Genomic DNA, 13,129 nt, shown 5'->3' on the forward strand with positions numbered 1-13,129 from the left:
TTCATTCATATAAATACAGTGCTCTTCTAAACACATCACCTTGATTGCATACATCATTTACATTCCCAAAGTTAAGTACAAAATTTGCAGAATGGAAATTCATCAGATACTATAATTTAGTAACTATATTATATAGCATGTTAGAAGATAAAGTAAATAATGAAAGTTGACACCTATGCTGGTTCATATGAGTCTTCTTAAGCAGTTAAGGCTAGTACTCGTGCAGGGAGTCCCATTTAAGTGTCCCACCCAGCATGATGCTGCTTAAAGATTCCAATTTAAACTGCCTCTACATTTACCATGTCTAGCTCTGACGTTTTCACGGCAATCCTTCTGTTTGCTAACATTAACACCAATGATTAATTCTGACTACTTGTTCTCCCCATTCCTAATGGATAACATCCCCAGTAAGCATTGTCTCTAGGTTGATATGCATCCAGCCAATCGTCTTAGAAATTTACATTACAATGTTGTTCAAAAATTGTTCTTTCTTGATACAGGTTCACCACGTGTTTCTGTTTCTATCATACATGTTGGGCTGGAAGTGTTACCTGCACCTATCCCATCCATCAACTTTGAAATCCTATACGTTCTGTGTATGCATTTATAATGCATTAATTCAAGTCTGGCATTTCTAGTTATTGATTCATCCCATGTAGATCTTATGTCAGTAGCTTCTTTTAGTGGTTCCCCCAAATCAGAGTTTCAGGTATCGTAAAGCTGGGAAAGCCTCTTAGTGTCAGTGGATAAGCATGCCTTGTACAACATGGATATGCATTTTCCCCCTCTTGGGAGGATGATAACGACTGATTAAGCATGTGTACTTACAGTTCTTCTGGAAACTCTGGTAACGTTTTGTGGATTGTAACTGTCAGCTGAGCATAAGTGGCAAAACTAGCACTGCCTCAACCACATCTTGAAGTTTAGTAACAATGGGGTAACCCAGTATCCCTCAGAACCTGGGCAGTCATACACAAAAACAACAATTGGTTCTGTCGGGTGAGTATTCTTTCTTCAAGTAGTTAAACTAATCAAGAGTTTATTCTTGAAAGACCAATTAATCATTAATAAACACAAACATTAACCAATGTATAAATTGCATAATTTATAAATACCCAAATTACATTTGCAGGGCTGTCAAAAACGCACAGTGAGATATATGTGTAAACCGTTTTATAACGCGCTCTGTTACTTGGGAGTATCCTGGCGCGAAGGGAATCAGCAGAGAGAGAGCGACAGAGATCAACTTATACAATACTCCTAAATAAGTGAGTCTTCAGACTTTTTTTAAACTGGGCGATATTTTGAGTAGAGCGCAGGTGGAGAGGAAGAGTGTTCCAGGCTCGAGCAGCCACAACAGCTATGGACTGGTCCCCTAGTCTAGATCGCTTGAAGCGAGGGAGAGTCATTTTACATAAAGAGGCTGATCTAAGAGCACGTGTGGGGGTATGAAGAGCAAATCTCTTCCTCAAGTAAGCAGGTCCCTGATCATGAATTGCTCTAAACGAGAGCACCAAAGATTTAAACAGTATGCGCTGAGACACTGGTAGCCAGTGAAGGCTGTACAGCTGGGAACGAACGCTCTGCGATCTCGGGACATTAAATAAAAGATGGACGGCAGCGTTCTGAATCACCTGCAGACGTCTAACTAAGTATGCAGGGATGCCGCTGAACAGGGCGTTCGCATAATCAAGCCTTGCCAAGATTAGGGCTCGGGCAACAGTCTCCCTTGCCTCTCTAGGAAGCAATGGAAAGAATCTCCGTAACATTCTCAGAGTGGCAAAGCATGTCCCCGAAAGTTTCTTAATATGGTCCTCAAATCTTAGGTCTTCTCCAAACCAGATACCAAGATTTTTTGCCGGGCCGACGTGTGACAAGGTGACATTTGGTGCTCAGTGATAAAGTGATGGTGTGTAATATATACAAAGTGACTGAGGGGAGGGGGGTGAAAGGATTTGAAAGGCCAGAGAAGCAAATATTTCAAGTGTGCGGACTGAGTAAATAAGTCTCATTGCAGAGTCTTTCAACTGGTCCTAGGGATATTTGTCGACATTTCAACCCAGGGTCTGCACTACTGTGAGGTCCGTGCGGGTCTTCGTGAGGACGGGGACAAGGAAATGACAGCCTACGGAAGCCCAGGTGGGCTCGGAGATTTTTTACATCATAAATATTTCCTTAGTTGGTGGGGCTGGGTCCTTGTGGGAGCCCAAAGTCTCCTTCACAATGTGAAACCTCATACGTAAAGCTAAAGTCAATTCGATGGTGAGTTTTGTACTTCAAAATGAAGGCGCTTTCCAAATAGGCTCTTGTAATAATCTATCCGGTTACTCATTCGGATCTGGCAGTTGCATGCATCTTAGTCATACCGGTACAGCTTTACGAGTCAATACTCACCCGACACAATCAACCACATCTTGCACAAAATCAGCAAAGCACAGAAAGCAACCTACTTGATCATCATAATTATTTTTGTTATAATATGCTTGTGTCTTGTGTTTTTAAAACATATCCCTTGTATGTAATGGGTGGAGCATGCTTTCTCAATAAAGGTTGATATTGAATGTATGTTCCTCCAGCTGGGTTGACCCTTCTAGTCTTTTATATATCAGTGCCTGCATAGAAACTGCCAATGTGTTTCAACACTTGGGGCCAGATGTAGGTGGCCAATTACCGGTCGGTAACGGCCGAATTCGGCCGTTACCGACCGGTAATTGGATTTTGAGATGTAGGGCATGCATTTACAGAATCGGTATTTTACAGATTCTGTATTTACCGATTCGGTAAAATTACCGAATCGGTAAATACAGACTCGGTAAAATACCGATTCTGTAAATGCAGATGTAGCTGGCACATGTCAGAGTGCCACATGGCTTTAAGAATTGGTATTTTACCACCCAATCCAATTGGGTGGTAAAATACCGAATCCAGGTGTGCATGCACATGTGTGCATGCACACCTGTGCCATGTGACACACAGACATGCCCTTAGGGCATGTCTGTGTGCAACATGGCGCACATGCCTATTTTTGGGGTGCCAGAGGGTGTCAAAGTGACACCCCCTGCACCCTTGCTAAAATCGGTATTTACCGAATCTGTAATTACAGAATTGGTATTGCCCATTGATTCCTATGGGCTGCAAGGCCCATAGGAATCAATGGGCAATAGCGAATCGGTATTTACAGAATCGGTAAATACCAAATCTTAACGATTCGGTATTTACCGAATCTGAAATACCTACATCTCCCCCCCTCTATTTTACCACCTCTTAAATACCGATTCGGTATGAATCGGTATTTAAGAGGTGGTAAATTAAAATTACCTACATCTGGCCCTTGATCTGTTATTCATGTGGGTCATCATCAGGCTTGGTTATGGGCCTTAAAGGTTTAATTTGGTTTGTGGCAGAGATTGAGCCAGTCTCATTTTGCTACACTGTTTACTTCATTGAATGCTTGTATAAGTGGTAGGAGTGGTTCTATTAATTTGCTTTATTGTGCTGTTCATCTTATTATAAACGTTGCTGGCTGTGGACGCAATGTTTCTTAATGGCTGTGGAGTGCCTGCAACAATACCTTTATAATTACTTTTGTTAAGCTGAATATGTGTGAGTCTTCCTTTTTAGTTGAAGTGTCTGTCATTTGTTTAAGATAAGCCATCAGCAGACTTGCTCCCACTGAGACTGAAGCATGGGTCCAAATGGTGTTTTAATAGTTTTGAAAAATAAATCCAAGCTGTGTCACTTTTAACATGGACTCTCTACTGAATTTTGGTTTTGAATGAACTTGAAAAGCACCCTTGAAGGAGACCGTGTATTTTTTATAACAAGAAATATCTTACATGAACTTTGTAGGTGCACGGTGCATTAGAAAATTGCACATATGGTGGGGGGTTTACATTTTTGTTCGGAGGAACCGCCACATTTTTCCTCCCTGAAGAATTAATTTAAATACTTCTTTATAAGTTCTACAATTCCTACCCTAGGACAGACATAGTGTAGCAGATATAATGCCCTACTGAATACCAGTGAGGCCTCATAAAATTGCAAATAAATAAATACCACTGAAATTCCTACATACACTCCGCCCACTCAGTAAATATGTGTTTTAAACAGCTTAACAGAAATGTTATGGAAATCGAAGTGGTGTAATTTGCACCACTGTGCTGTAAAACGATGGATTATGCAAAATGTTAGCAATATTATGCATCAGAATGTTAAGTCTGTGATAGATACCTGTCTTAGAAAAAGAGCAGAAATTGGCGATAAATGCCTATGTTCACAATTTTTAAGCTCAGGAAGTTAACACCTCCTCAGAATGTCACTTCCATGGTATTTCCATCTGCAGCTGTACATCACTTATCTAGGTTCCCATTATGATGATACATCACAAACCCCATCAACCAACACTGCTCAGCAAATGCATTAGGCAAAAATACATAGTTCATCTTAGCTTCTTTTTAAACCAGTGCCTAAGAGAACGTTTCCTATACCCCTGCTTCTCTCGGTGAGCATTCTGGGGACATGTTCTAATCATATTAAAGAGCCTCCTAGAGAGTATTATATTTGAGATCATTGCTGTTCACCCAGGTTATGCTCCCTCGCCTTTAGGACAGGATAAGTAATTTAGATGTTGAGCAAGTATTTTGTGAAAATGTAACACTGCACTTTTGGCACTACCAGACTTCCGTAAAATGTACTATCCAAAACCTCTGACCAGATGGAAACATTCGGTGTGAAATACTAAATGTTGCAAATACTATATTTATTCCGATCTGTTTTGCATCATCAATAAAAACTAGTTCGCTATTTTACAACTTGGTAGCTAAGATTTCTTTTATATGTTTTTACTAATGTTTTATGCCTTTTCCCACATCTCGAGGTAATATTCTAGACCAATCAATTTCCCAATTTGAGAAATTTAAAGCTATGAAGTGTTGAACTTGGCAACAAAATATTGCTTATGTAACATCTGGGGGTAGGGCTGATGTGCCTTTATTTTGATATTTAGTTTTATAATATTTAGATGTTTCGATTCTACATAATGTGCCTTTACTTAGAATATAAAATGATACACCGCAAGTAAAACCTGGAAAGTTTACTTTGGGAAGCCCAGAAATAGCATATAGGTCGCCCCAAGGATCCTCACTGTCGCCTTGTCTCTTTCATTCATGTTTAGGTCTCCCAAGCTGATGTGAACAACCAATTCAAGATGCCATTTCAACCATATGCGAATGGTATACAGGTCATAATTCTTCTAGATCAAAGCAGTGGAGACAGATTAGACATAATCTGATTCCATACCCGCGTGCAGGAGACCTTGAGAAAAGCAATCTTAGCCTCATTGGTGCAAAATAGAAATCTTAGTCTTTGGAAAGCTTACCACAGGGCAAATTGATAAATCTGGTACTCGCTTAAGACTTAAATGTTGGGTTTCTGGAAAAGATTTTCATGAGTTTGTAGTTTAGGGATGGGAGGGATTTACATGAATCCATAGCTGCCATTCACTAACCTTGCGAAATGAAATGCACATATATATTCTAAGACACCTTGAAGAGAATGAGAATACCACACGTCTCCCTCCGTAGGCTTGCAAAAGATAATGATATACAGCAGAAATAACATTAGGAGTTATAAGAGGAATAATAATAATACTTGTTGGCCTAGCTGTGCTAAAACAGTTAAACAACAGATGTCCGAACATTTTTCTGTAATATTATGTTAAATAAAAGACATAAGAGAAAAGCATAACAGTACAATAAGAATTCATTTATCAATTTAGATAGTTGTGAAACCGTCCAGGATACCTGCAACTCCTTTTGTTTCCTGTTACTGGACACTGAACTGTGAATAGCTTTGGACAGATTTTATTTATAAACTGGGGGACCAATCCACTCACTACTGCCACTGAGTTCCTACCCCCCCCCCCACTCTTTTAATCGTGAAACACTCAGAAAAGATATACCTTCCCAGCTTCACTCTGACCATGTCCCAGACTTTAAATTCTCTCTTGCTTCAGACACTTACATTTTCTTTCTCCCAGTAGCCACTCATTAGACTTCTTTGATACAATCTCCAAATCACATCTTTTTGCCACCTCCCTTCTCTAACATCCAAGATTGCATCAAAACAGAACTAGGTTTCCTTCCTCTCATTTTCTCAAGTGGAGTTTTATCACCATCCTGTCTGGGCAAATAAAAGTCCATTAAATCCATTACCATCTCTTTCAAATTGTTTCTTTCTGGCAAATCATCTGTTTGCCCTCTTTCTATAACCTGTTCCACCTTTCCGCCTTGAAGATGCTTTGTAGGTTGCAGACTAATATGCGAATATGTTCAATACCATTCGATTTCAATAAGTCTTTCAGTTCATACCAGATGCACTTCATTAACAGGAGCTAACTGCGTTGGTACATCTTACTAGAAGCCTATCCCCATAAAGAATATTTGCACTTTGCTTGTATTAGCTTGATGAAAAAAAACGTCAGCTATGGCTCCTGGGAGAAATTATCAATCCCTAGCAATGCATAAACTGGTTCTGACTCTCCTTAGCAAAATGGTCTTGAAATGTCCAGGATCCTCTTTTCCTGTGCTCAATTCAGTTTTATTATAGTTTCATTAGGACATGCTGCTGTTTTCTGCGATTTGTCGCTCTGAGCACAACTTTACCTTCCACTTTCCTATCGAACTCCAGCTACCTAAAGCTAGTACATATTCTTTTGTTTATGCCACTCATACTGGGATTACCTTGATATATCAAATTCAAAAACCTGTTCTCTAATCCTATAGCTAGCACCAACAAATTTTCTCTGTACAAAATATCCTCTTAGTTTGACAGCTCATTTCTGATGCCAGAATAACTTGCAATCTCATTTCCCAGTGTTTTCCAGCCAGCCCAGCCTGAAAATTTACAACACACCTTGCAACTACTCATCCTCTCCAATAGCACACTTCCACTCATCCTCAGAAAGAAATCTTTAAATCTCCTCAAACACACTGGCAACTACCACACCATCTTCTTCTTCACCACAACGTACATTATCATTTTCAGGTCTGTGTAAATGTGACAAACAATCAGCAATTACATTTATGCAGCCAGGTACACATTGCAGATCAAATTTCATGCATCCTTAGTTGCCACGTAGAGATCTTAGATTTTCTCATAGACAGTAAATCAACTAAAGCCTGATAATCCATGAACACCGAAAATTGGGTATCCCAACATATTGGCGAGAATAGAACCAGAAACAGGCTAATGTTTCTTTTTCAATTGTGCAATATGTCTGCTATCCCCCACTAACAGGTCCGGATTCATGTGCAACAGTTTCTAATTTACCCTTGTGATCTTGAAAAGGTACAGCCTAAAGTACCAAACAAATGGCATTAGTCATAATTGTAGACTTAAACTGCATGCCATACAGTTTAAAAACAGGACAATGTGCTATTTCAAACTTGAGTGATCTAAACTTCTTCTCAGGTCAATTACTTTACTCCTATTTGCATTTTTCTTCAAAAAGTTCCTTAAACAGCAGGTCTTATCTTAAAACGTGCTATGTATCTTGAGTAGTCCATTAATCCCAAAAAGTATTGCAATTGATCTTTATTATTGGAGCTAGGTACATTAACAATCACTTCTACAAGACTGGTCTTGGGTGTTACACCTTTTTTGCTGATAGTGGCACCCTAACTACTACACACTCTCTAATGCGAAACTGCATTTCTCTTTTTTGCTGTATGCTGTTCACCAAAATGGACAACACCTCATTTAGGGCTGAATCATGCTCCTCCTGACAATTTTCATAAACAAGTATGTAATTCTGAAACCATTAACATCAGTGACACCACTAAACAACCAATGCATCATTATCTGAAAAATGAAGAAATTAAGCCAAAAGGCATCCTCCTATTATTGTACACGCCTTCTGTGTGATAAAGATGTTAATGGTTTCGAATCTCTTTGTAATCCCACATGGCGGCATTCAGAAGACAAATTAAGGGCGCTAACTATCTTTGCATTTTTAAAGTGGACGTAATTTCACTAATGTTTGGCAGCAGATGATGGTTCACCTACACACAGTTTTTCATATCATGTAGATCAATCTATACTCTGATCTTTACTTTGCTTTTATCAGAAATGACTACTGGGGGCACCCACTCTGAGAATTCGATTTCCTCTGTTTCCCTTTCCTTACACAATTTGTCTAACCGAGTTTGTAAATTAGTCCTCATGGATATTGGAATGTTTTTAAATTTGCGTGCCTTTGGGCTAATCCCGTTCTTAAAAAGATAGTCTGCTCAAAAACTTCTAATAGACCAATCCTCTTGCTAAACACTGTGGGATTTTTATCTTCCCAAGCTTTAAATGGTCACTGTATCCCAAAACGTGTTCAGGATGTTTTGGTCTAGAGTAATCATCAACTACCTTTGCTAGGGTCAACTCAACAAACAAGTGCCCTCCTTAGTAAAATACAATTTAGAGTTGATTTTCTATCCCTTGAACTTTAAAGTTGTATTAAAACACCAACTACCTCCATGGGCTTATTCCCATTCACCTTCAAGCAAATATCCAGGGGGCACAAATTCCAGAAATTGTAAAACTGTCTTTCTCCTAGTAGAGTGTGTCTCGCTCCATATTTCACCATCATGGTAAATCCACATCTCCAACTGTCATGGTGCAATATGGATCCTTATTGTGGTTCTCTTCCAATAGTATTACTTCCAATATGAACTCCTCTGGAAGTTCATTAACCTGCCTCATTCAGTATTCATCTGTGTCCTTATCTTCTTGTAACCTATGCGCCTTGCAAACGTTTGAAAAATAATCTTTACATTTACTCTTACATTTGCACTTTATGCATTTCTGTCCCACAGCTACATCTATCACATCTACAACAATCGCACCCCCTATCTTTATTGCATATCTCATGCATTTTCCTTCTTCTCTAGACTTTAAGACAACTAACTTTACTAACCTTCCCATCGCTAATGTCATTGACGTTCGGTCCCCTTATTCATTTGTCTTTAGTGTCAAATTGCTTGGCAATGCTGGTGATCTTCTTCCAAGTTACATTTTAGTCAGCAGTAGTTTCCTCTGTAAATTCTTATTTATATTTGTATACAGATGTTAATGCACGTAAATCAGTTATGTAACTGTCAATAGTTTATTCTGGATGCTATCCACAAGTGTAAGTCCAGTAAATACTTTATTCACTTTTTTCCAATAATTGCCATCTAGCTTGCTTATTGCAGTCTCAAATTCACCTAGTTCACTCCCATCTTCCTCATCTTCATCCATCAGTAGTGGAGGTAAATGCCTTAAAGCTCTCCTTCCACGGCTCCCAAATGGTGGTTAACCATAGTTCCTTCCTTGCTATAAAGATATCACCTCCGTATAAGCTTCAAAGCCTCCCTTCAACTGATCACAGTCCAAAGGTGGATCATCATGGGTTTGAAGAAAACATGTGGGTGCACATATTCTTTCCATGGTGTGAAAGTTGCTTCACTATTATTTTGTTCACACAACAACAGGAGAAAATAAGTTCTATTTAATGAATGATGTTTGCTTGATAAATACTTAGTATTATAAAAACATATGCAATATTATAAAAATATTATTTATTTTTCAGTGTTCATGAAACATCTCTGCGAGCCTTTGTGCGTATGAATCAAAAGGTGGCTTATGAAATCCTTTTTTGAGTTTCTTCTTCCTTTCTGCCAGATCAGTAGAACGTGTGTTTTCTATCCCATGTGCAATTATCATGCAACGGCACTAAGAGCAACGATCCTCCTGCAAACAGTAGTGCTCAGTGTTCCTGGTTTTCTTGATGACAATGCTGGGGTCAGGCACACCGTGTTGGGACTCCACCAGGCACACCTACACCCGGTGACATGTGCACGCCATCAGGCATTGGGCCAACCTGCACTCTTAACCTCTATACTAACCATAGATAATGGTCTTTTCACAATTTTGCCAGCTTAGTTTTTAATCAGGTCTACTTCACTGTGATCTTCTTCTCATTGTGCTAATGGCTGCTGGACAAAAATGTCAAACGATCTCCAACTCGGCAACGACCAGAATCATTCCTCATTACTGAACCAGCTGATCGACTACCTCCATAGGACACTTCTGATCGACTCTGCTCCACTCATTGCCAGTGATCAATCCAGTATTCATATATGCGGTGAAGGTAGATTTATTGGAAAAGACGTACATGATTGTGTAGCTCAGAGAAAGAAAGAGGCCGTCATCAACTCTCATTCCGAAACTTTCCCTCACTAATCTTCCGAATGGAATGCACATTGACTTTCTAGGGGGCATTAAATAAGAAAACCACGGTCACCTTTCCAGGGCCCCTCTACACTGGGTGAGCTCAATATCCCAGCTCTCACATTAAGAAACCTATGAGTAATCTTTGATCGTATACTGTAGTTCACTCTACAGGCGAATGCTGCGATGCAGAGGAGACATTTCCAACTTCATGTGTTTATCAAGCCCACACCAGTGCTAAGATTTTAACATTGTACTCTCACTGGTACTATTGCACTTCCATTATTGAAACAACATGTCCATAGGTCTTCAGAAGATTGTACGTTTACTTAGGCTGGTACAAAACTAAGCAGCAAGACTAGTTCTAGGCATGAAAATGATGGAACACATTACTCCTGCCATTTAAGCCTTACAGTGGCCTCCTTTAAGTCTTAAGGTAACCTTCAGGATGCTTTGCATTACTCACACAGCTTACTGTCTTGGGGTCTAAGATACCGGTCTAAACTATTCAACAACTACAGTCCTCGGTATCGGACAACTGGATCACTCGGGAGTCTTCATCAAGAATTATGCCTGGAACAAAAAGCCTGACCACAGGCATTAAACAACAGCAAGATCATTTCAAGATCCGAAGAAAACCCCAAAATTTTCTTGTTCCATCAGCTTTTTCCTGAAATCAGCTTTTAACTGAGCAGCTGTCTAATTCTGACTGTGATTTCGATACTTAGATGTCCATCAGTCTGTGCTGGAGTAACATCTACAGCATTGGGGCAATTTAGTTTGCCTCCATTTGGGATGCTTAGTGGGACGTATAGCCCACCTCTGAGTAACAGGACTGCAATGCAACATATAGGTTCAGTTATCATGATCTGTTTTAGCATTGCTAGCTTCCACTTCCCCTCTCTCTTCTGAGACACTCTGACTTGCTTAGAAGCAGCAGGTGGGACCTGACAAATCAACTACAAACAAATTCACAAATAATGAAAGCAGGAACCTTTCACTTCATTTATAGGATAAAATGTTGCTTCTGCTTTGCTATGTGAATAGCCTCTGAGCTTTTCTCTGGAGTCTGCTCACCCGCTTTTGCAAAAAGGAAGCCTGTGTAAAAATGTGCCTGTGCTTGGTTTGTAATGGCTTGGCTTGGCAGGAAGAAGCAAGAGATGCAGCTAATAATCACAGGATGCGCTGAAATCTAAAAAAACAATTTCATTTTATAGGAAAGAAATCGGTATTACCAAAGTTAAAGGATGGATTGCTACTTGCAGGCGTGGAAGCAGAAGCAGAGTTTCTTTATTTAAAGTCGGATATGAATCGTGTTTTCTATCTGGGTGTGCAGCTGATCAAAGACAGCTCAGGTCAGTGTAATACAATCATTTACAATCTATTGATGGAGATAATCCGAAATCTGCAGTGCTCTCAAAATGTCAGGTCATGGTGAGAAATGGACCAATGACAACCGTGTGTAACAAAGCAGCTACCACTGGAAATGTTTAATGGGAAAGTAATTAAAATAATCACAAACATAGTAGAAAATGTTTTATTCCACTTCAAGAAAGACTAATAACTGATTTACATTGCTTTTATAGAGTGTATAATCTTAACAGAAAGGGCCAGATGCTTGACACTGACATGGACAAAAGGCTAAGGCAACTCATGTTGAATTGTGCCACAGTGTCTTTTGGAAAATCAGGGTTTTCTGAAATATGGTCACCACATAAATGATATATTAGTGAGATTTACCTGGATTGTAAACATTAATTACGGAACAAATGAAGCTTTGGAGCAAGCAAGGAAGGTTGACCGGTATAACACTAACATTTTAGGGGCTTATTTACAAGCCCCTTGCGCAGCTGATGCATCACTTTTAATATGGGAAAAGGTGATGTACCGGCGGCGCAAGGGACTTGTAAATAAGGCCCTCAGTCTTCAGGTGCATTCCACTCACAGAGACTGAAGGCAAGTAAAATATGGCTCAGGAAGAGAAAAAGAGAGTGGGGTACTTTGCTCTTTCTCTTGACTGGCAAGTCAAAAAGTGAACTTTAGAACAAATGTAGCATTAACTTAGTACATTTTGGAGCTCTCAAATCTTACGTCGCATAGTGTTATGTTCACCCTCATGAGATCGGGCTAATGGTCTGGGAATGCAGATACTACTCATTATAATGTCTGAATTTTTTATGAGGAAGATTTCAAAATCCCATTAAAGAGGATTTGGCAAATGAGTGTTCCCAGAGAAAAGTCTGGTCTTCACAGACGCACTAAATTCCTCAGCCAGTCTGTAGCCATGCCAAAAAGGATTATTTGGAATTATTAGAGCCGTTGTTGGTGACACTTCATAGAGGTGCGAATACTTTGTTCTAAAGAGATAGATTTAATGGAAAAAAAAATGAGAAAGTTGGTGTCTTCAAAAGGGAATTACTGGATGGTGAAATGCAGTTGTTTTCTTCTTCTCCAAACTGGGTGTTTAGAATCAGGCTATTTGGCTGAGGTATGCTCAATCACAGTATTTCTGTGCAATTTAAGGCACTTAGTATTTTGACAAAAGTTCTGATAGTGTAGATTCATGCTGGTATAAGACAATGTCCATTAGATGCCCATTAGATGTAGCTGTGCAAAGCTGCCCCAATATCCATCAACCTGCTTCAGAAACATTCCTGCAACCAGCGTCCACCACAATGGCCGCCCCCATTCTGAGCTCTCAGGAAAGTACTGGGTCTGGAATTAACGATTACAGACAGTATCTCCCCAAGTTTTAATTGGGATGAAAAGCGAAATTCCCTGCAATGAGGAATAACCAGCTGGACCGAAATGACTAAATCGTCAAATAAAGTTATTCAACAATTCCTGGCACTTTAATACTGATATTTTC

General features: G+C 39.6%; 1 protein-coding gene across 4 annotated transcripts in view; it reads left to right on the forward strand.

Annotated features, from left to right (window-relative positions):
• LNX1 (ligand of numb-protein X 1) overlaps nt 1-13,129 on the forward strand; it is a 300,305-nt gene that overhangs the window by 170,393 nt on the left and 116,783 nt on the right. For 2 of the 4 annotated variants that reach the window (XM_078678190.1, XM_078678193.1), the window contains one exon: nt 11,478-11,615. The exons of the other annotated variants lie outside the window; for them this stretch is intronic. In XM_078678190.1, coding sequence (XP_078534316.1) covers nt 11,478-11,615 — 138 coding nt within the window. The remainder of the gene's footprint in view (nt 1-11,477; nt 11,616-13,129) is intronic. 4 annotated transcript variants of the gene reach the window in all.

Source organism: Lissotriton helveticus, chromosome 2_2 (assembly GCF_964261635.1).
Source record: "Lissotriton helveticus chromosome 2_2, aLisHel1.1, whole genome shotgun sequence".
NCBI lineage: Eukaryota > Metazoa > Chordata > Amphibia > Caudata > Salamandridae > Lissotriton > Lissotriton helveticus.